This window comes from Eumetopias jubatus, unplaced genomic scaffold (genome assembly GCF_037043125.1).
Source record: "Eumetopias jubatus isolate StellerSeaLion01/CBP00866 unplaced genomic scaffold, mEumJub1_p1.0 scaffold_14, whole genome shotgun sequence".
NCBI classification, from domain to species: domain Eukaryota; kingdom Metazoa; phylum Chordata; class Mammalia; order Carnivora; family Otariidae; genus Eumetopias; species Eumetopias jubatus.
Genome location: NW_028274820.1, coordinates 33498630 through 33521657, shown reverse-complemented (window position 1 = coordinate 33521657; position 23028 = coordinate 33498630). Strand labels below are relative to the sequence as shown.

At 42.2% G+C, this 23028-nt stretch overlaps 1 protein-coding gene across 1 annotated transcript; it reads left to right on the top strand.

The window, feature by feature from the left end:
• Positions 1-5888: 5888 nt before the first annotated feature.
• On the top strand, positions 5889-20409 carry SRI (sorcin). The gene is made up of 8 exons (XM_028118567.2): positions 5889-5995; positions 6976-7059; positions 9558-9627; positions 14529-14572; positions 15337-15484; positions 15714-15827; positions 17218-17276; positions 18905-20409. The coding sequence occupies exons 1-8, from the start codon at positions 5945-5947 to the stop codon at positions 18929-18931; spliced, it is 597 nt and encodes a 198-aa protein (XP_027974368.1). The 5' UTR covers positions 5889-5944; the 3' UTR covers positions 18932-20409.
• Positions 20410-23028: the final 2619 nt, after the last annotated feature.

Here is a 23028-nt window from a genome sequence, read left to right as displayed (position 1 = left end):
ATTTCTTCCTGATATGTTAGACGTGGGCTTAATCCAACTGCAGGAAACGGGGAAACAAGTGCATTTACTGAGCTGAAGTGTTTCTTTCACCCCTTATCTGAGCAAAGAAGTACCCCCTGGATGCTCTATGGAGTACTTTATTTTCTTATTAAAGTAGTTGACACACAATGTTACATTAGTTTCAGGTGTACAACTCAGCAACTGGAGTACTCTATGCATTATGCTGTGCTCACCACAAGCGTAGCTAAACACTGTTACAGTACCACTGACCCTGTTCCCTATGCTGTGCCTTTCATCCCTGTGACATATTCATTCCATAACTGGAATCTACACATGTACTTTATATTAAATTTTTTCCAGAAACAAAGAGAGAGTCCACACTGCCTTTTGTCTTGAAAACAGAATAAAGAAGCATCTTGGGCCAGTCCTTTACCTTTTCCCACCTTCTCCTACCCCTTCATCTTTTTCATGAAACAGCATGGTTGGAGATGATGATGGCAAAGGTATCTGTGATTGCAGTGACTTGCCAAAATGACGATGACCCATATTATCTATAAACGTCACATAGCTCTCTCCCTAACCCATGTTGCTGTCACTCCCCTCAACCATTGTGGTATAGCTGCCTAATTCCCACAGTCTTTTTCTAGCACTTAGTAAATTAAGCCCAGTAACAGTATTCTAGTTCCCCACACTGCCCATAGCAGTCAGGAACCCCTCTCCTTAAAGGAAAAAAAAAATACATATATATATATATATATATCTAGAGAGAGAGCATGAGCAGGGCAGGTGGGGCACAGGGAGAGGGAGAGAAAATCCCAAGCAGACTCTTCACTGAGTGCAGAGCCCAACTCAGGGTTCCAGAGATCATGACCTGACCTGAACTGAAATCAAGAGTCGGTAGCTCAATGGACTGAGCCACCCAGGTGCCCCAGGAACCCCTCTTCTAACTATATAGCTTGGGTGTTCTGTTGCTGAGTTTCTCTAAATAGCTTGGGGTTGCAGTGTCCATACCTAGGACTCTGTGATATGAAGGTATAAGGATGAGTTCTTATTCCACTGAGGTTTTTATTGGGTTCAAAATCAAAGTAGACACAAGGAACAGACTCGATTTCTCCAGGTTATATTTAGAAATGAAGGAAATAAGTTAAGCATAACTCTGATGATTTGTGTGGTTGTGCCCAAGGCTGACACTTATGACCTTTGGAGGGGTTTTCTACCTCTAAAAATTCTTTTCCTACAGTCCCTCCTCTACCCTAATTCCTCAGGAAGCAGTACAATGAGGGAAAAAATTGTGTTTGGTTTAATATCTTTGTAATTTTTCATATCTTAAAAGGCCCATGATTTTGAGTTAGGTAGATCAGAGGTCAGAGACGTGATATGTAACCTTGGGAAAGCTACTTATGCCTCAATTTCCTTGTCCATAAAATGTGAGTAATTGCATCTCCTTCTGAAGGTGATGTTCTTTAAGTGCAATACCAGAAGGAAGTATCTAGTACAACATTTAGCAAGAACTTCAAAAAGTTGCTTATTTCTCCCTCCACCTTCACCCCTTCCTTTGGACTGAGTGTCAAAACCATAAAAGTAAATTGCCTGTATTCACTTCTATTTTTGTAGAGTTCCTATTGAATAATTTTTCCTGATTTCTGGGGATATCTGACAATTCTCAGCCTATGAATAAAGGAACTCATGTTGCATGTAGAAACATTTAAAAGGTGGCTTTCCATCCAGTTTTGTCCTTGAACAGACCCACTAACTACTACTACACAGGGTGAGATTGACAAGTTGGGGTTTCACAGTGTTCCTTTTGGTCCTCTTGCTGGTCTACAGGGAAGACTCTGAAGAAGCCATTTTATACATCGGATCCTATCCCAGGGAGGTCATCATTCCTCAGTGTGACTCTGCCACTGCTACCCAAAGCTCTATCTTAAAAGCAGCAAATCATTTGCTAAGGTGCTATTCTCCTAGAGAAATAGCCAGAATCCTAGAGGGGTTCTTAGCAGTGGTTGGCAAACTACTACCCAAGGGCCAAATCTGGCCCACTTCCTGTTTTTGTATAACAGGAAGCTAAAAATGATATGTACATATTTTAAGAGTTAAAAAAAATAAAATGAAGAATAATGTTTCATGATACATGAAATTCAAATTTCAGTGTCTATAAATAAAATTGCATCGAAACACACCCATTCATTTGTGTATTGTCTCTGGATGCTCACATGCTACAATGCCAGCAGTGAGCAGTTGCTACGGAGACTCTACGGCCCACAAAGCCTATTCTGTTTACTGTCTGGCCCTTGACAAAGTTCGCTCTCCCCTAGTGTGGGGTACAGACTCCAGAGCCAAGATGGCCTGGCAGCCTAGCTCAGCTCTGTGTTCCTTCCACTTGGGCAAATTGTCTCATCTACTCTGTTTCCTCAACTGTATAATAAGGATGACGATACCATTTATTTCACGGGATTCCATGAGGATTAAGCAAATATATAAAGTGTTAGAAGAGGGTCTGGCACATATTAAGTACTATATGGGTCTGTTGTTATTATTAGTTGCCACAATTTTTTTCATAAATGAAAGCAGGAGCAGCTTACCAATTTGTTACAGTAATTTAGAGAATTTTAAGGATTTCACCTCCAGCACTCCATTAAATTTAATTCTTTAGCAGTAGAGTAGTAGGAAGAAGTCTAAAGATGACTAAAATGACAATTAGCATAGTTACTTAACCATAAAGCTCATCCTGCATACTTACAGATATTTTATATGCTATATGCTCTTTCAAACTTGAGTCTTGAGAGAGTTTACACTCAACTTTGAGTTCAGTCCTCCCTATCTATTCTTTCAAAACAGAGGTCAAATAACAGAGAGCCCCCAAATAAATCAATGCATATACAACTAACTGCTCTCCCATGAGAATGCCAAAAATACACAACTGAGAAAGGATGGTCTCTTCAACAAATGGTGTTGGGAAAACCAGATATCCCCGCACAAAAGAATAAATTTGGACTCTTATCTTACAGTATACATAAAAATCAACTTAAAATGGATTAGACTTAATATAAGACTAAAACTATAAAACTCCTAGAAGAAAACAGGGGAAAATCTTCATGACATTGGTCTTGGCAAAGACTTCATGGCTATGACACCAAAGGCATAGCCAAAAAAACAAAAACAAGTAGGACTACAGCATACTAAAAAGCTTCGCACAGCAAAGGAAACAACATGGAATGGGAGAAAAAAATTGCAAACCATATACCTGATTAGGAGTTAGTATGCAAAATATATAAGGAACTCCGACAACTCGATAGCAAAAAAATGACCCAATTTAAAAAATGGGCTAAAAAAGCCAACAGAAACATGAAAAGATACTCAACATCACTGATCATCAGGGAAATGCAAATCAAAACCACAATGAGTTATCACCTCACAGCTGTCAGAATGGCTAAAATCAAAATGGAAGAAACAGGAGCACCTGAGTGGCTCAGCTCGTTAAGTGTCCAGCTCTTGATTTTGGCTCAGCTCATGATCTCAGGGTCATGATATGGAGCTCTGTGTCAGGCTCCATGCTTAAGATTCTCACTCTCCCTCTGCCCTTCCTCCCCTGTTTGCGCGTGTTCTCTCTCAAAACAAAAACACAAGAAACAACAAGTGTTAGTAAGGATGTGGAGGAAAAGGAACCCTCTTGCGCTACTGGTGGGAATGTAAACTGGTGCAGCCACTATGAAAAACAGTATGGAGTTTCCTCAAAAACTTAAAAATAGAATTACCATCTGATCCAATAACTCCACTACTGGGTATTTATCCAAAGAATACAAAAACACTAATTTGAAAAGATACTTGCACCCTCTGCATTATTTACGATAGCCAAATTATGGAAGCAGCCCAAGTGTCCATAGAAGGATGAATGGATAAAGAAGAAGTGGTATATATATATATATACAATGGAATATCACTCAGCCATAAAATAAAATGAAATCTTGCCATTTGCAATGACATAGATGAAGCTACAGAGTATTATAACAAGCAAAATAAGTCAGTCAGAGAAAGACAAATACCATATGGTATTCACTCATATGTGGAATTTAAGAAACAAAGCAAATGAACAAAGAAAAAAGAGACAAACCAAAAAACAGACTCTTGAGTATAGAGAACAAACTGATGGTTACCAGAGGGGAGGTGGGCGGGGGGAATGGCTGAAATAGGTGAAGGTGATTAAGAGTACACTTACCTTGGGCGCCTGGGTGGCTCAGTTGGTTAAGCGACTGCCTTCGGCTCAGGTCAGGACCCTGGAGTCCCGGGATCAAGCCCCGCATTGGCCTCCCTGCTGAGCGGGGAATCAGCTTCTCCCTCTGACCCTACCCCCTCTCATGTACTGGTTGCTAGGGGCTGGAGGGAGGAGTAAATGGGGAGTAGTTGTTCAAGGGGTATAGATTTCAGTCACTCAAGATAAAAAGTCCTAGAGAACTGTTGTACCACACTGTGCATATAGTCAACAATACCATATTGTACTCTTAAAAATTTGTTAAGAGGGTAGACCTCATGTTTGTTGTTCTTATCACAAAAAAGAAAATAATAAGTAGGAAGAAAAAAAAAAACCCACAGAGGCCAAAGGGCTCATAAAATGTCTAATCTACCTTGATAATTGCTTTGGTATTTGAAAACAATAATCTACTTCCTAAATAAAATATAAGACAGGTAATCTATAGCTTTTTGATATGTAACAACAGGAACTATTAAAATTGTTCTCACAATCCAGGACTCTCATTTTTGGAGTCTGATTATCCAAAATGAGGACTTGGAAGGGAGTTACAATGCCCTTAGTGGGAACACAGCCCAGGAACGTGGAACGGAAGAACCGTGTCCCCCATGGTGAACAAGCGCATCACCACACTCTGCAGGTGCTCCAATATTTGTTAGATGTTGATGACTTTCAATTTTTCTGTGCAACCGCCATAGCAAAAACTGTGAATGTTGCTCCTCAGTGCATTTCTTAAAACGAAAAAATTCAGAAACAAACATCCTTTATGACTGAAATGACATGAGAGAAAACCAAACGAAAATCTCACACCTGAATTGCTCTCATCAGACTGTTCAACGAGGTGAAAAAGAAAAATGAAGAGAACCATTTTCTGAATCTAAGGGAATAGTTCTAACCTCTCACCTTCCTGAATAAATACTGAGCAGCACACTCTTAGCAATAAACTTTTCTTGTATAAAAAGGAGCCGAGTAATTTTGGAGAGAGCGATGGTTTCGCCTGAATCATCGAGATAATTCAAACAGCTCATTTTCTAAGAATCTGGACGGGGATGCCCTGCCAGGAAATGCCCTCTGTCTTCCCCAGGCCACATCACGCCCAGCTTAACCAGGAGCTGACCGTGTCGCCTAGCGAGGAAACACCCCGGTGCCGTTCAGTGAAATGTGCAACCGCAAGCCAAACGCTCTTCTGCACACAGTTCCTGAAGTATATTCCTGTTTTCCAAGGGCGTTTTCATATTTTGATTTTTCAACGTCTCCTTTCCTCAAAGGCATCTAAAAACGGCCCTACTACATTCGGCCCCCTTCCTCACAAAACCGCACCCAACTTAGAGCCGGGCGGCCCTGACTAATAAAGTTGTTTAAAATGTTTAAAAGTATCAGAATAGAGCGGAGTAGGAAGCGATAAAGAATCCCCGGGGCACCGTACCGGTGTTGGAATGTGCCATTCGTGTCGCGGGGAGGAAAGTCACCGGTGAGCACTGCGTCGCTGGTCCCAGGCGCTTGCGGCAGCCGGGCTTGCGCACCACCTGAGCCCAGAAGGCGCAGAGGCACGCCGAGCGCACGCAGGGGGCCGGGGTCCGAGCGCAGCGCGGTGCGGGGGGCGGCTCGGGCGCTCGTCCCCCGCCGCCCGCGTGGTGCGCTCCGGGGCGGCCCCGGCGGGAGGGCGGCGGCGGCAGCGGCGGCGGCGCAGTCTGCACCATGGCGTACCCGGGGCACCCTGGCGCCGGCGGCGGGTACTACCCAGGCGGGGTAAGTGCAGCCCGCGCGGGCTCGCGGCCCGGGCGCGACCCTGGGACACCGAGGATGCCGAGAGGCCACACTGGGCCGCCCCGCCGGGGCGGCTCCCCGGGCGCCTCCCGCCCCCGGCTTCTCTCTGCCAGCTGCCTCGCCCCTGGCCCCTGCCCTTCGGCCTCATCCTCGGGCTCCCTCTTCTTAGTCCTTTCGCCCTGCGGGTGGCTGCGTGGGGCCAAGGCGCGGGTGGGTTTTGACCCGAGAAGCCCACCCTGTGCCTGGGATGTGCGGCGTGAAATTGTGCGAATTGGGGATTGGCTTCCTCCCCCTCCCGGTTTCCCCTGAGAGCAACAGCCATTTTAATCTCGAATGGTCCGGAGATCCACCTCCCCTCTTTAAAAGCAAGTGAGAGGAAAAAACAAAAAAAAGTCGGGGAAAGACCGCGGGGTAGGGAGGGGGCGAAGCCCTCCGGGAGGAAGTCCACCTCTCCAGGAGCCTGGGATACGCGTCGTCGTGGGAACTGTTTCCGAGACGGAATGGTCCTTCTGCGCGCCTCCCCACCCAGGTGCTCGCCGCCGCATAGTCCAACCGAGACACCTAAGCCCGGCCTGGGCTACACCTGTCTCAGAACGCTTTGAAAAATACCATAAGTGCTGTGAAAGTAAAAGGAAAACAATTCCGAGCCCTGCGCTTAAGTTGCTTGCCTAGGTTTCATTTAATCAGTAACCTGCAGGCTAATAAGGATTTTTAAAGTTGCTTCACTTATGTAGATGTCACTTTCAGGACAACTCATTTTGGTCCAAGCTGCCAGTTAAATTCTGCTGGGGTGGGAATGGAAGAGAAGGGGAGGAATGATTGCAGTTAAAGCGTGCCCGGTGGTGGGGAGGTGAACCATCCGTGTGAAGGACGGGCAGTTGCCTATCTTTGCACAAAAGCATGCAGTGGTGAAAGAATAAAACTGGATTCAGCGAAATGATGCTTTTGTGTTTGTTTTACAGTATGGAGGGGCCCCCGGAGGACCTACGTTTCCCGGACAGACTCAGGATCCGCTCTATGGTTACTTTGCTGCTGTAGCTGGACAGGTTAGCTTTTCCCCTTAATATTAAAGAATTGTCAGAGTCTACGTTTGTGTTAGCTACTGTTAGAGTGGGATGGAAAAAAGCACTTTTCCTCTGGAAAAAAAATGCCTTTGCTTCTGTAAAAGAAAAAGGAGAGAAGGAAATGTATAGTCAGTTATTTATTTCTGAATATTCAGAACAAATTAGGACTGTTACCTGTATTTATGTAGGTCCACTTCAAAACTAAATTTGTGATTGAATTAGGGTCTGGTTAAATAGGAATAGGGGGCTTTAAATATACTGTAAAGATCTGTAAAGTAGAAAGATGTTTTTAGAACTATGAATTGTCAGGGTCTGTGGTGGTTTCCAGAGAAGAAATTCCAGATCTGGTGAACACCTCAGCTGTTGTTTGTGCAACTTAAAGACACCTACCAGTAATTATGTAGTCAAATTCTAATGGACACTTTCTTTGGGTTGAATCTGATTGTTAATCACTTACCCCCTAGGAAATAGGTACTTAAGTTAAAAACTTACCAGCTTCATAATAAGGAAGTTACTGCTCCTTTAGTATCAGGAAGTTAATCTTGTGAACAGTTTAGTTCTCTTTGATGCTGATGCTGTTCTGGGTCAGCTCTTCGTGTCCTTACAAGGTGTGGTGGCCTGCTGTCCGAGAGAGAATGAAAGTTCCCTCCCTCTCGAGACCTTTCAGTTCTCCACCTTGAGTTGTCGGACAGGTAGGTGGTGGTGTGCATTGCTGTACACTTCCCTAGCTCCCCAGGCCACTGTGTATGGTAAATCCACTGCTGGTATGACCCAGAGCTGTCCAGAAGCGATGTTTGCCCTTATGAATTCGAGTTAGCTTTGTGTTGAACAAAAGCAAGAAATAACACAGTCTTCAAGTGAAGATGTTGTCCACTATTACAGGATAAAAACCCAAGACCGCCTTTCAGAATAGCATTCTAAGAAATGTAGTTCAAGAAATTGAGTGGAAGGGTGCCTGGGTGGCTCAGTTGGTTGGGCGACTGCCTCCGGCTCAGGTCATGATCCTGGAGTCCCGGGATCGAGTCCCGCATTGGGCTCCACTCCCGCATCGGGCTCCCTGCTCGGCGGGGAGTCTGCTTCTCCCTCTGACCCTCTTCCCTCTCGTGCTCTCTCTCTCTCTCAAATAAATAAATAAAATCTTTAAAAAAAAAAAAGAAATTGAGTGGAAAATTGAGGCTAAAACTGAAAGAGCTTCCCTTTTAAGTATCTGCTTCATCTGCGAATGATCTGTATCTTTGAAACCACAAGACAGGGCAAAGCTCAAGACTTGAGTTCTTAGATTTCTTTGCCTCCCGCCCTGTAAGTGACCCCACCTGCTTGGCTTGCAGCGGTCCCGGCCTACATCAACATATCCATTGTCTTTCAAATTATCGATCCTGCTCCTCACTTAGAATTGAGGATTTGGGTGTTTTATTTTTAAGTCCCTAAAAATAACGTCTATCTGGTTCTGAACTTGGTCAGCCAATGAGTAGACCCTGGGAACCTGTATCTTCCAGATATAAGTGGTTCTGGAAAAACCATTCACCACAGGTGATCATGAAGGCCTCTCTTTGTTTCATCCAAGCGTATTATTTACGAATGTCAGCTCTGTACCCTGTTCTGCCCTCCCTCCCACCCCCCCCGCACAACCAAAAGCTAGAAAGAGGAATAAGACTTTTAAGCAACTATATAAATAATTTTAAGTGCTTAACGGGCAGTTTCCTAGCTCAGACTAAAAGAAGAGTAAGTTCAAGACAGAAACTAGGGGCGCCTGGGTGGCTCAGTCGTTAAGCGTCTGCCTTCAGCTCAGGTCATGATGCCGGGGTCCTGGGATCGAGTCCCACATCGGGCTCCCTCCTCGGGGGGAAGCCTGCTTCTCCCTCTGCCACTCCTGCTTGTGTTCCTGCTCTCGCTGTCTCTGTTTCTGTCAGATGAATAAATAAAAAAACCTTTAAAAAAAAAAAAGAAACTAATTTTATTCATACATTAAAAAATATGTATTATTGAAAGAAACTGAATTCACCTGTGTTTTATTGAAAAGAGGAACCTTGTACTCGAACATTTAATGCCAAATCTAATTGAGGAATTTAGAGGAAATGATGACAAGATATTGGTAATACTAAAGTATGGTGTAAGTGGCTTTCCGACCTTGTGAATTCTTATGTAATAATTATTTAAAATAGAGTCTGAAATTGCCGACTTTACTTAGGTATCGAGAAATGTATTTTTTGTTTATGGCTCTAATTATGCATTTGTGGAAGAGGACTTAACGATTTGTTTTTCTTTCATTAAATTATTTTTGAAAGTAGAACTGGGAAAGGAATACCTGTTTTTGGAAGGCATTCCTTTAAAAAAAAAAAGAATCATGCATGAAAATGCTCATTTTCTTTGTCATTATTGCTGAAATAATATACTGAAAGTAAACAAACAACTAGAAGGCACAAAGCACTATTAATGATTCTTCTCTTTTTTGTCCACCCCCCCCTCCGCCCCCGCAAAAGGATGGGCAAATAGATGCTGATGAATTGCAGAGATGCCTGACCCAGTCAGGCATTGCTGGAGGATACAAACGTGAGTTGACAGTCCCAAAGTTTCTCTAGAAGTACTCTTGTGTTTCATATTTTAACTGTTACTTAGGATGATAGCCTTCAAGGACACTGGGCTTTTCTGATCTAGCAAAAATTAGAATTTCCAAAGCTAATTTCGGTTGTTTATTATTATAAAATGTTAATTTGAAAACAGTTGTTAGTAAGTCGTGCCACACTACCTGCCCGCCAGTTGAGTGGGTCTCTTGGATTGGGGACGCGTGGAAGCCATGAGATGGTCTCTGTGGCCTCCCTCACAGAGGACGAGGTAAGGCGCTGAAATGAAATCCGCCAGGTCAGGTGTCATCAATGACAGGAGCTGTCATTTACGGCTATTTGCCAAAAGTTGACTCTGTCCTGAGCCTCCTGGCACTTAGGGTTTTGGGTGGCTGGTCCTGTGCAGCTGGTCCCTGAGTGATCTGCCCTGCACGCCTAGTTCTGAGTGTTTGGTCCTGACCCCCTTCCCCGCAGTGGCTGGTCCCCACCCCTGGTCCTCAGGGAGCCACTTTGCACTCCTGCTCTCTGAGTATTCTGCTGGCAACGTGAATGCTTGTCATGACACCGCCCCCCCCCAGGACTTGCTTCATTTCTCTTTCCACTTCAGAGAACGTGTGCGGGCTAAGTCGGAAGTACCCTTCCTAATTTCCAAACTCTTCGCACTAGTCTTCCTTCTCCTTTCCTCCTCAGTTCCTCACAGCCTGGATCTGCTGCACTTACACCACCTTCCTGCCTTTTGAAAGAGCTCTTTGCCCTGAGTTGCAGAGGCACTGTATCCGGACGGGGCTTCTCATCGTCCCACACACCACCACATGCTTCTTTCCAAATCAGATCTTGACCATGACAAACACGCAAGGTAGAGGATAGTGTTTTGACTTGCCAGCTTAGCCGTTGGTTAATTGAGACAGAACATCAAATCAAAGCCTTAGCTGTTGGTAAACTGTGGATTAAAATGCTCAGACCAGAAGTCACACCTGAAGATTTATAGTGGAATTTTTTAACTGTGTGACACGGCATACTTACTAGATGGCTCTCTTTTTAAGATTTTTTTTTTTTTTTTTTTTTATTTGACAGAGACACAGCGAGAGAGAGGGAACACAAGCAGGATGATGGGGGAGAGAGAGGCAGGCTCCCCGCCGAGAGGGAGCCCGATGCGGGGCTCGATCCCAGGACCTGGGATCATGACCTGAGCCGAAGGCAGACACTTAACCGACTGAGAGCCACTCAGGTGCCCCGATGGCTCTCTTTTTAAACTGTTTGCATTTCTATTTCAATCATCCTTTCTTTTATGTGACTTCAGTATCCTATTAATATTTCCTAGCTGGAGAAATTAATATGAAAGAGGAACTTTATCATTTCTCATTTAATTTGGTCCTTTAAAAAAGAAGCCCTTTCTAGATAGGGGATTTTTTTTTTCGTGTTGTAGGAAATAGATCTAAATTGTTCATTGTTAACCTCAAGCAGTTGGGGCTAGTGAACAAAGAATTCTGGTTTAATAGCAGCGTTTATGAAAATGAGCTATGTCCCAACATAAACTATTATTTTGTACCCTTTTGGTAGAAGAGGTGTGGCAGGTTTTAAAATCTGACTAACAAATGGGTTGTATATCCTTGGAGAATAGTCCTTTTAAACATTTCATATGAGGAAATCATGGTTAGTGATGGTCTTAGATCACTGAGTTCTAGGGAAGACATTTCCTGAGTCATCAGAACCATGGGATTAAATTTATTTGCTTATTGTTATCTGGTTGTGGAGGCGGTAATGAATCACAAAACCATCCTGCTTGTGAGGAGTCATGGTGAGTTTTATGATACAGAAGTTACACAACCATTGGTGTTTTTTAAACCCAGCTTCCAAACTAAAAAGCACAGATAGAGGTGAGGTGAGGGCGGAGGGATATTCCAACCTAGTACCTACAGGCAGCTTCTCCAGGTTGAAAGGAAGCAGTCGTACCCAGAGGTGGAGTTGATAAGAGAAGTTGCTCTAGTCTGTAAGAAAGTCATTCAGCTTCTTTTTTTCCCCTTGAGTGTAGTTGTTACTCTGGTAAGGTTGAGAGAAAAACTGAAGGTAGGGTTTTCCTGCTGGGTCCATTACACTGTGGATTTCTACTAGAAGAAAAGATGTATCGGGGCGCCTGGGTGGCTCAGTTGTTGAGCGTCTGCCTTCGGCTCAGGTCATGATCCCAGGGTCCTGGGATCGAGCCCCGCATCGGGCTCCCTGCTCCGCAGGAAGCCTGCTTCTCCCTCTCCCACTCCCCCTGCTTGTGTTCCTGCTCTCGCTGTGTCTCTCTCTGTCAAATAAATAAAATCGTTAAAAAAAAAAAAAAAGATGTATGAGCATTTTAGGAGAATGAACAGGAGAAGGGAGAGAGTAAAAGTAAAATTATAGCAAAGATTTTTCTAAAATTATTTAAAATAGAATTAGCATTAATAAAAGCTATTTCTGGGGGAAAAATTCAGCTAAAATTGAGCAGGAGTTTTCCCTATCCAAACTTATTAGACATCAGTGTTCTAGTTCATCAGAACTGTCTGGAATAGTGAATTTTCTGTTCATTCACTTTTGTTCACTGTGCATCTCATTCCCTCTCTTAAATCCTTCTCACAAAAGATGACCAGATTCCTGGGCTTCCTGGCACCACTGGGTGTGGTGCCGTGCATAGCCCTGGGACACAGGGAAGGTGTTTGCTTCATGGCCCCTCAGAACCGATGATTTAAAGTCAAACACAGGTGGGTCTGCCTAGTGGCTCTCAGGCCCTCTCAAGCACTGGTTCCTAAACTTTAGTGGCATCAGCATCACTGGATTGCTGACCCCTGTCCTAGAATTTTTTATTCAGAAGGTGTGAGGGAAGACCTGAGAATTTGCATCTCTGACAAGCTTCCAGATGATGGTGGTCCCGATTGACTAGCTTGTTTGTATGTGAATATAAATCACCTGGGGATCGTATTAAAATGCAGATTCTGATTTTGTTGGTTAAGGGCTAAGATTATGCAGCTCTAAAAGCTCCTAGATGATATTAACATGGCTGGTCCAGGAATCACACTTTCGGAAGCATCCTTGGCTGCTCACTGGAATCTTTTGAGAGCTTTAAAACTTTTGAGAAGCTTTAAAAAAATAGTCACACCTGGGTTCCATGCTCAGATATTTTGATTTAATTGTTCTGTGATGATGATGACTATATGGAATACTGTGTTGTGTACTGAAAATGTCTACGAGAGTTGATCTTAAAAGTTATCACACACGTGAAAAAGTTAACTGTGTGGGGTGATGGATGTGTTAACCAACCTAATTGTGGTTATCATTTTGCAGTATATATTTATATGAAATCATTACATTGTATACCTTAAACTTACACAATGTTATTTGTCAATTATGTCTCAGTAAAGTTGGAAAAAAAAAATTGTTCCGAGGTGCAGCCACGGTTATCAGAATCTTTTAAAGCTTCTGGGTGATTCTGATAAGTATTTCAGGGCTGAGAACCATTGGTCTGGATTAAAGAGACTTCATACCTCCACACAACTTAAAAGTCAGAATGAAGAATCAACCAGCTCTTTCTCAAAAGTGTGGAAAAGTGTTGGCTCCTGTCACTTCAGAGAACTGTATCTGTGGGTTAGATGGAGTCTGAAGGGCCAAAATAGAAATAGTTCCCCACCTTTTATTTCAGGTTCCAGGATATGTGAAACACAGGAACCTGTTAAAAGTGGAAAACCTATAGTTTGTACAGTCTGGAGACATTACAGTAAGAAGAGCTCAGGTGTGTCTTAAATTCAGTTTGGTTGGAGATATATAGGAAGCTAGTAAGAGCCATAAAATTGTTCTGTGTGCCTTTTCACACACCTGCAGAATTTATGCCAGCTTCGCCCACGTGACTCTGGTCACTTCTGCCTTCTAGCCTTACATCTTCTTTGTGCCTAAATATTTCCCCAGTCATCAGTTCCCATGAACACAATGTAAGCTGCAAGGAATTCTTTATTTGGAATTTGCTAATGCTTAGGTAGATCACCAGTAGGCCTATTAACCAATAAGTATATTCTACTTTAGTTTTCTAAGTGAGCTATAGAAATTCCTTTGGAATATGCTCGAGCTGTACATAAACTCAAAAGGCTTCTGGACAGTGGCCACCCCTGAATTGGTCATCGTATCTTCCTCCAGAGTGCTCTTATTTAGCACAGTTCTGGCAAGCATATCTGTCTGGTTTCATATATAAACTTACTGTATGTGAAAACAGGTCATAGGCTCTTCAGGGTAGGAGGTTACCATTCAGTGTGTGACATTAAAGGGGAAAGAAAGATACATGAACTAATGTAATAGAATTAGCAAAACCAGCTATTTATAGCCTGTTAGGAGTAGGAACAAAGTAGCCCTATCTTCTGACTCACCATGGTGAATTGAACTCAGTATATTACAGTTTCAACGGCAAGAAAGTATATAAAACTTTAAATAAAGATTATATTATAGAAAATGTTATGCATATCCAGGAACAGAGATAATGATGCGGTGAACTTCGATGCACCTGTCACCCAGCTTCACCAGTTAGCAGTGTGTTGCCATTCTTAGTTATCTGTAATCCTGTCCGTTTTCTTTTGGAGCAAACTCTAGATACCCCCCACCCCCGCCAACTTCAAAACCATTATCTACCTAAAAATATTAACAATACAATGTAGTACTTTTTAAAAAGATTTCTATTAAAGCTGTTAAAATCAAATTTGGGTTCTACAAGGAATTCTCTCTATCTGGAAAAAATCTTCAAAGCTCCATGTAATTTAGTTCCACATAAATTGAATAGCATATAAAAGTAGGAGTGTATAGTTACTTTTCTAATTAATTTGAATATATGCAATGTAATGTGAATTTTTGAAACTTGTATTGATATGCATGTACTTTTCTTAACAGCTTTTAACCTGGAGACTTGTCGGCTTATGGTTTCAATGCTGGATGTATCCTTTACCTTGATTGCTGACTGGAGGGTATTTTCCTGATCAAAAAAAAAAAAAAAAAATTCCTAAAAGAATCCGTCTAAGAATTAATACCCAGTAAACACAAGGTGACAAATGACCACAAAAAAAGTTTTCTGAAATCATTAGGTTTTAAGATGTAACTTGGTGTGAAAAAGGAAGGGAGCTTAGTAAATAGAGCATTTGGTTATTCAAGAATTCATGGAAGCATCGAAGGAGGGCAAGTACAGAAATCAGGGTGGTCAGGAAAGTTTTTTTGCCTTGTTGTTGTGACCTTCAAGCAATGGAATTTTTCACATCACAGTTCTTAGACTTGGTTTAGCTGGTGCTGACCCTGCACTGCCTTCCATCCCATCTCTTTTCCAAAAGTGAAAACCCTGGGTCTGGAAGGGCCTACCAAAAGGGAGTGTTGGGGTGAAGACCCCCCCAGCCCCCAGCAGCATAGCCCGGGGCCCCCAGAAAGTACAGCCCAGTTCCAGAAACAAGATTGCTTTTCACGGGTGGCTCACCCGCGGCCACCTTCCTTCCTTGTAATCACGTCACATCGATTCTCTTCCCACAGCGAAAATACGTCCCCAGAGCTTTTTCTCCATGGGCCCTTTTCATTACATCACACTAAGAAGAACATACAACATTTTTAACGTTTTTAGCCAAAAGAACATTAAATTCCTTTATCCTTCATCTTTGATTTATTCGTTAGAAAATGTTGCAAAATAAAGAAGTTCTAATCCTTGATGACAGTTCAGAGAGATATGTCAGGCACAATGGGTTTCAATGAATTTAAAGAACTGTGGGCTGTGCTGAATGGCTGGAGACAGCACTTCATCAGTTTCGACAGCGACAGGAGCGGCACGGTGGACCCTCAGGAGCTGCAGAAGGCCCTCACCACGATGGGTGGGTACGGCCGACTCCAGCCACCTGGCCGAGCTGGTCCTTTTTTCATTTCTGAAACTGTTAGGTGAAGGCAGTTTCTGTTGTCTAGAAGCAGTGTATATTCCTAACTAAACACATAATATATAATGCCTAGTGCATAGTCACAATTAAAATGAGTACTCCCAGGCTGAAAGAATTGTGATTATTTTTAATGGTCTTTTTGTTATCCTTTAACTGTTTCTTTTCTCAGGCTTTCGATTGAGTCCCCAGGCTGTGAATTCAATTGCAAAACGCTACAGCACCAATGGCAAGATCACCTTCGATGACTACATTGCCTGCTGTGTCAAACTTCGAGCCCTGACAGGTGTGTTCTTCGAGGTGGTGTCGTCAGGGCCAGGAACACACAGTTCGTGTGACATTTCATTTTCAGTGTTTCTGAACTTCTGTTGTCCGCAATTTCTCTTGTTTCCCCTAACTTCAGGGGCTTTCTAAACACTTCTATTAAACGTATCTAGCAGAATAATTGTGTTTTTTCCCAGAAATCCTTTCAGATTAGTGGTAAGTTGCTTTTAAAATAATCTTAACTAGGGGCGCCTGGGTGGCTCAGTCGTTAAGTGTCTGCCTTGGGCTCAGGTCATGATCCCAGGGTCCTGGGATTGATCCCCGCATCGGGCTCCCTGCTCCGCGGGAGGCCTGCTTCTCCCTCTCCCACTCCCCCTGCTTGTGCTCTCTCTCTCTTTCTCACTCTCTTGCTGTGTCTCGTCAAATAAGTAAATAAAATCTTCAAAAAAAAAATCTTAATTTCACAAGAACGTTCCAAAACGTGATCACCTAATTTGTGCACTTTTGGTCAGAGCATGAGCGGTTCTGTGATTTCTCCCTAGAATGTAAACTATTTGAAGAAAGCGAAATTACTCATTTGTAGCTCGCTCTCCTAAGTCCTCCTGTTGGAAAGTAATTTAAAATGGTCATCTGTTTCAGAGGTATGGACTTCTTAGATGAGGGTATATGAGTAATCTCTATTTTTCTATGCCCTCTTTTCTTTTTCTTTCTTTTGTATATTTTTCTTGTTCCATCCCTCTCTTTAGTCTTTTTCTGTCTCTTTGTTTTTTAAAGTAGGCTCCATGCTATGTGTGGAGCGAGGCTTGAATTCATGACCCTGAGATCAAGACCTGAGCTGAGATGAAGAGTCAGACGCTTAACCGACTGAGCCACCCAGGCGCCCCAATCTTTTACTCTTTTTAATACCTGGGTTTGTAATTTTTTTGCATTCTAACAAAAATATGAGGGCAGATTTTTTGTTGTTTTTATTTAAGTAAATCCTTTTCAGTAGCACAGAGCTCAGACAGGTGGAATATTTGATTACAGCCCATTTGCCATATTAGGGACTCCGTTCATCCATTTCCTAATTAAACACTATGTTATAAAGAAGTTTGAATTCTTCATTTCAACTAAGTAATGGCCTCAGAAGTCACATGGCTTTTACTGACTTTGGGATCAGGTGCTTTCTTCCAGTTGTACATTGAAAAAGACAGCTGTCTGTCTTTTGCATTGGTGTATTACTTTGTTGTATATTAAGTCTATTCACATTCATCTAGTTGCCTTCTTTGCTGTGGGCTTTTGTTTATGTTGGCTGGTTTTACAAGTTTTACAACTCAGATGTTAATGTGATTTGAACCCAATGCCAAAATAATTACCTGTTGTGAATTCAGGTGTTAAAAAATAACCATAAATTTTACTGTGGTGTTTTACAGATAGCTTTCGAAGACGGGATACTGCTCAGCAAGGTGTTGTGAATTTCCCATATGATGATGTAAGTCTCTGTAAATTCAGAACTGAGTAGATGAATAAGATGTGTGCCAACTGGGGATTCCCTTTTGAAGTTAGCCATTAAGAGCATTCTTAAGGATGCTATAATGAAGAATTAAATGATCAGGAGTTACCATTCAGAATTTATTAATTTCATTTATTACTAGTCTTATTCATAAACCACTGTTTGATTTGCATTGAAAGACTTGGTTCAAAGCCCAGCTGGTCCCATTTCCTGGCTGGGTCACAGAGGCAAGTTTCTTCATTGCTCCAAGACTGTTTGAGGAGAGGAAGTAGTAATGCCTTCTTCCCTGGGCTCTTGGGAGATGTCAGTCAGAAATGTCCTTGGAAAACACCATGCAGATGTTGTGTCTGTTTTTGCCTTCGTTGAACAAATACCCCTGTCACTTAGAAGTCAGTTGAAAAGCTCAAAGCTGTACTTGACACACCCATGTTCTTCATTGAGGATGTAAGGCAGAGACTTCAGCCACAGTTTAAAACAATGTATTTACTAAACCGTCACACTACATGAGATTGGACAAGGCCACATGACCAATGTGAATGTAGCCAGGTGCCATCTTGGATAGCCTTAGTTGGATATACACAAGAAAGCTGGGGAGAGGTTTAGTTGTTTTTCTGTTCTTTGCTCAGCCATGGATTTAAAAAAAAAAAACACGTTCAGAATGGAAAGCACTGCGGTAACTGAATGCACTAAAAGGTTTCTCTATTACAAACTGCAAGGGTGAACATATTTTCATTTTGGCAGCTGCCACAGTTCTGGTAATTTTAAAAGGGCGTGTGTGTAAATATGTTTATTTCTTCTGCTTAAAGGTGTGTTTTCATTAGTGTGCGTTAGCATCTCTGGTGACAGTCCTGGCACTGTTTCCAAAGATGGAGAGGCGGCCTGTGGAGTGGAAAGTGCCCGGGCTTTGGCCTCCCACGGGGTCCCGTAAGAAATTTTAAATGTCTTGATCCTCAATTCCCCTCTACCTGAAAGGGATGATCAGCTTGGCTTTGTAGGAGTGCTGTGGGCATTAGCACACAGTGCCTCCCTCGGGTCAGAAGAATGACAAAGAAAATTGATAGAAAAGCAGAGCCTATTGGAGCTTAGAGTGAAGCAGACAGTTCACAGCAGAATACTGATGCGTCTAAACCTGGGTTTCTGAATTGCCAAGAAAAGGTCATATATTCTGTTTCTGTGCATACATAGAGTTGCATGCTTAGGATTTATTTTAATAAAGCAGATTTTAAGGGAATAAACTGTTGAGGGTGCTTTGTGAGTGGTGGGATAATACTGTGTCGTCTGGAGGCCCCCGTGTGATGGAACTGTTAGTTCTGAGTAGGAACCTTTCACCGTGGCCATTTCTCGAGTCTGAGATATTTGGAATTTAAATAATTCTTTATCCACTGAAGTAAGATCTGCTTCCTGTAAGAAGAGGAATCCACTGGGTTTTATATTAGACGGCTTCCCCTACAAAATGAACCTTTCCGCCCATCATGTACTCTGGATTTTAGAAAGGGATCTCTCGTGATCCGAAATTCAAATTAGAGAAGCAAAACGTAAACAGCCTAAAAAGAAGCTACAGTTTGTTGCAATGTTTGCCGGATAACGTGGACCTTTCTTTCTTTCAGTTCATTCAGTGTGTCATGAGTGTTTAAATCAAGAGGAAGCTGTATAAACATAACCAACATTCCGACTGGAGTTCTCCTCTGCTCTTACCCTTTGCCTTCAGTAACGTGTAAACTTGCAGCGCTGTTTTTCCTTCATAGCTGTCATAAAGGTTTACTCCTTGATGTACAATGGAAGTTTTTAGTATTGATAATAAATTCTTTGGGATTTTTACGAATAGAAGATCAGGTCTCTTAACACCATTTGGAACTTCCTTGAGCCTTTGTCGGTGATGCCTTATCTTCTGGCTAAGCCTCTTTTATGTAAATTTCAGTGTGCAAAATGTTTAAGTCACGTGGTATATTTTTCACTGTAAGATTCGTAAAAATCTTTTCATCAGACTACAGCTCCTGTCTACCTAGAAGAGCTTTTATATGGTATTAAAAGCTTTATGCATGGAGTGTTCTTATCATGTAAATGATTTATACTCACTTGGATGTAGACAGAAACAAAAACCCATGGTAATCCACATCGGGGTTCGCTTTAGCAGAAACTTAGCACCGGCATTTTCAGGCTTACACATTTTTGATGGCCACGTCATTGTACAGGGAGCATAAGTGATTATCTTCTAAAAACCCACTGAATCAGTTGTGTGGCAAATACGATCTGTCACCAAGTTCTTCTTTGTCATCATCCACCTAGACCTTTGTTAACTCTACTTAAAAATCTTATAAATTATGAGCTTTGCTATGTAAAGAAAACTGATTTAAAAAAAAAAAACCTAAGGGAATATAGGAAAATATTAACTATGGTCATTTTTAGCTTATGAGATTCCAGGTGACTGTAATTTCCTTTATGGTTTTCAGTAGTCTCCAAGTTTTCTATGCTGTTTGTGCTTTCCTGTTAAAATCAGAAGATAATGTTTAAAATACTGATCTGTCCATTTCGATATGCCATGTGTTCACACTCACATTAAAAAATACTACAGAGCAAAAGGACCAGACTGAGAGGACCACGATGTTGGTGCCGCCACCACTGGGAGTCAGGGTCAGGGATTGATTTTCTTCCTTCCTCCTACTCTTCCAAATACTCTCTGATAAACGTATTACACTTGTAGTGGAAGACTTTTTCTTTTTTCTTTCAATTTATAAGCCATGTGCTTTTAAGATCTGGATTCTCATCCTGGCTGTGCCTCTTCCTGAATAATGTGATTTAATGATCTCAGATATTCTCAGAGCCTCGGCTTCCCCATCTTCGAGGAGGTTAATGCTTGCTTCATGGGGTAGTTCTCAATATGAAAAAATGTGTTGGTATAATAAGCACCAGTAATGTTTCTGTTTGTTAAATTTAAAACTGGCCTGATTTGCTCTTTTTTGCAAGAGCGTAACAGATGAAACCATGAAATTCACCTCTTTTCTCCCTGCCAGCAGATTGTGTGTCTTACTTCAGGACACAGTGTGAGCGTTACCGTTCAGATGATCATTTCGTTGTCAACCAGTGAAAAAATAAAACATTTCTGAACATCTTCTGCCTCGTTTCACTTGGTTACTTTTTTTCAAATATTGCTAAAATATATTAATTTCGTAAGTATTCAACTTTAGCGTATGTATCTGTTTCAAGTATTCACACCTGGGCTGCATTATCAGACCATGAGGCAGCCTGCTTTCTATTAGTGATGACTCTAGGTTTCATTCCAGATACACTGTTTGTGAGGCCACAAAACTTGCTTGAGCCTGAGAGCTGTCCCACAAAGGTCCAGAGAGGACTCGGGACAAGGAGGGAGGGAACTCACCCTCAGAGTTTTTGGTAAGGAAGAAGGCCCTTGCTAGCCCAATGTTATGGACCATATTTGAAATACCCTACCGCTTTGGTAAGTCCCAAGGTACGCTGCTGCATCAGTCTCGGTTCTGAATTGGCTTTTGGATAAATGCTGAAGTATCAACAAAACCGTGTCCCTGGAAATATTCAATTAATTCCATTTTAATTACTGATACCTCATAGCAAGGCTCCTTATCTCCTCCACTTCTGCTTTCACGGTTTCTTTCTCAAAGCATAGAGCCTAGTTTTCAGTATGTCCCTGCCCTTAGAAAGTTTCCCCCTTGACAAACTTGACATACCCATCCCCTTTTTTAATTACGGCCAAAGTCTTCATTCGGGTTGCCCCATTTCTATTTTATGTTGGGCTCTGTGTTTCATTCATTATATACTTTCAGTGCAGGCTCACCCAATTCTTAAAACTGTTTCTTGGTCTATTCTTAAAGCATCTAGCTGAAGCATGGTCAAGCTGTGAGCCCAAGCTGGACTACTTCGGTTATTTGGAGTTTTGAGTTCCTCAAAAATTGCCAACTCAAAGCTTTAATTTTGGAAATGTGTGCTTTTAGTCCTGTGTTGCAAGAGATAAAGAACCTATATGTAACCCTTTTCAAGCACTCCATAGGGATGTGGCTACAGGAAGCCAGGTGCTTCCTTGAGGACAACTGGCATAGATTTGCACCACAGCAGTCCTATAGGATTCATCACAGCCTGCACTCCCACTTAGCCAAAGTGGAGGGGGACTCCCTTTTCAGCATGTTCCAGGTAGTGCCTTTGGTCCAAGAGAGGCAACGTGAGCTAAAACTTCTATCCCATCTAGACTTCGCTTTTCTTAGCTGAGTGTCTTACTGTTTCAGTGTTTACCTGCATTATTCTATGCCTAAAATCTTATAAGAAATGCAGCTATATGTAATCATAAATTTTTTTAATCTCAAACATAAACCCTTAGTCAATGACTTCTTTTTCTCACGTTAAAACAAACAGTACTTTGATGACCTATAACTACTTTTGTCCTCAGCAGGCTGTGAGCTGAAGACAAGGAAACTAAGGGCCAAGATAAAGACCAGAGGATGAAACGGCTGTGTGAGAGGCAGACAGCTAGGTGGACCAGTTTTTTAGGCAGTGGACTCATGAAGCTAGGCAGAGTCCGCCCAAGGCCCGATGCTTTAGAGTCTGACACGGGTTGAGCCGCCGCCGGAGCTCTCGGTCAGGAAACGGATCCATCGGGGGCCCGGGAGGAAGTGCCTATGAGGCAAGGCAGGTGGCTAATGGGAGACTCCGCCTGCCACCCAGCTGAGGAAATTGTCCAACGGAGTGAGCGGCCAGCCTTTGCTAAAGGGTCTCTTGTTTCTCATCGTGCTGATGGGCCCCTGAGGGCAGTATGGACAAGAAAAAGAAGAAACAACCCCCTCACAGTACCTGACAGGCTTCCTAAAGACAAACAGTGACAGGGAGAACAACAGGATTGAAGGGAGCCTGGCATCAAAATAACATAAAATCTTTTATTGAAAGTCACTTTATTGGTGTTACAATGACAGTAACATAGAAAACTGGTATCTTTTCAGCTTCAGAAGTGAGTTGCTAATAAAATGGTGCCAGAAATCTGAACAAGTTACAGCGACCTTTAAAAACAGTAAGATTTTGTTTACCTACAATATAAGAACAACTTGATAACTTGAACAGCCATAAAACATATCACGCCTGCTCAGGAAAGCAGTTGCCATATACATTTCAGTTGGTGATTGCCAAAACCCAGTTACTTTTAAAATAGCTTAAGAACCTGAAGTGCAGAGGAGCAGAGAGAATATATTAAAATGAAGCCAATCTTAAGTATATATGCACAGGATCACCTGGTTACCAAAAGTGAAATCAGGCTGCTATTAACACTTGCCCACGAAGTGGCTTCCACTCTGTAAATGGCTATCACCCCTTAGAGATGACGGTTGTGGGCAACACTAGCGCAGACCTACCTTGGCTAACCTATAAACTGCTATGTTTAGGTAGAATGCCCAGTTTCTAAAAGAAGTTGTCTTTTTGGGGATGCTAGATTGGAGGGGCACATCTCTTCCAGCAGGTTAAAAAAGGACATACATACTTAGTTATCCTGAATAAGCCTTTTGTTAAGCACTTTTGAAGTTAGTGTTAAAAAAAAAAAAGTTTTCCATATAAAACAAAGGTGTTGGGTCGTTTTTGCCCATTAAAAAGACCAGCTATAGAATCACAGTTGGATATTGTGCTGCATTAGAAAAGAAAAGTGGGGTTTCTAATCAGGCAGTGACATACATGTATAATTTAGCAGGAACTCTTGTATTATTACTGAATAAATTATTAATTC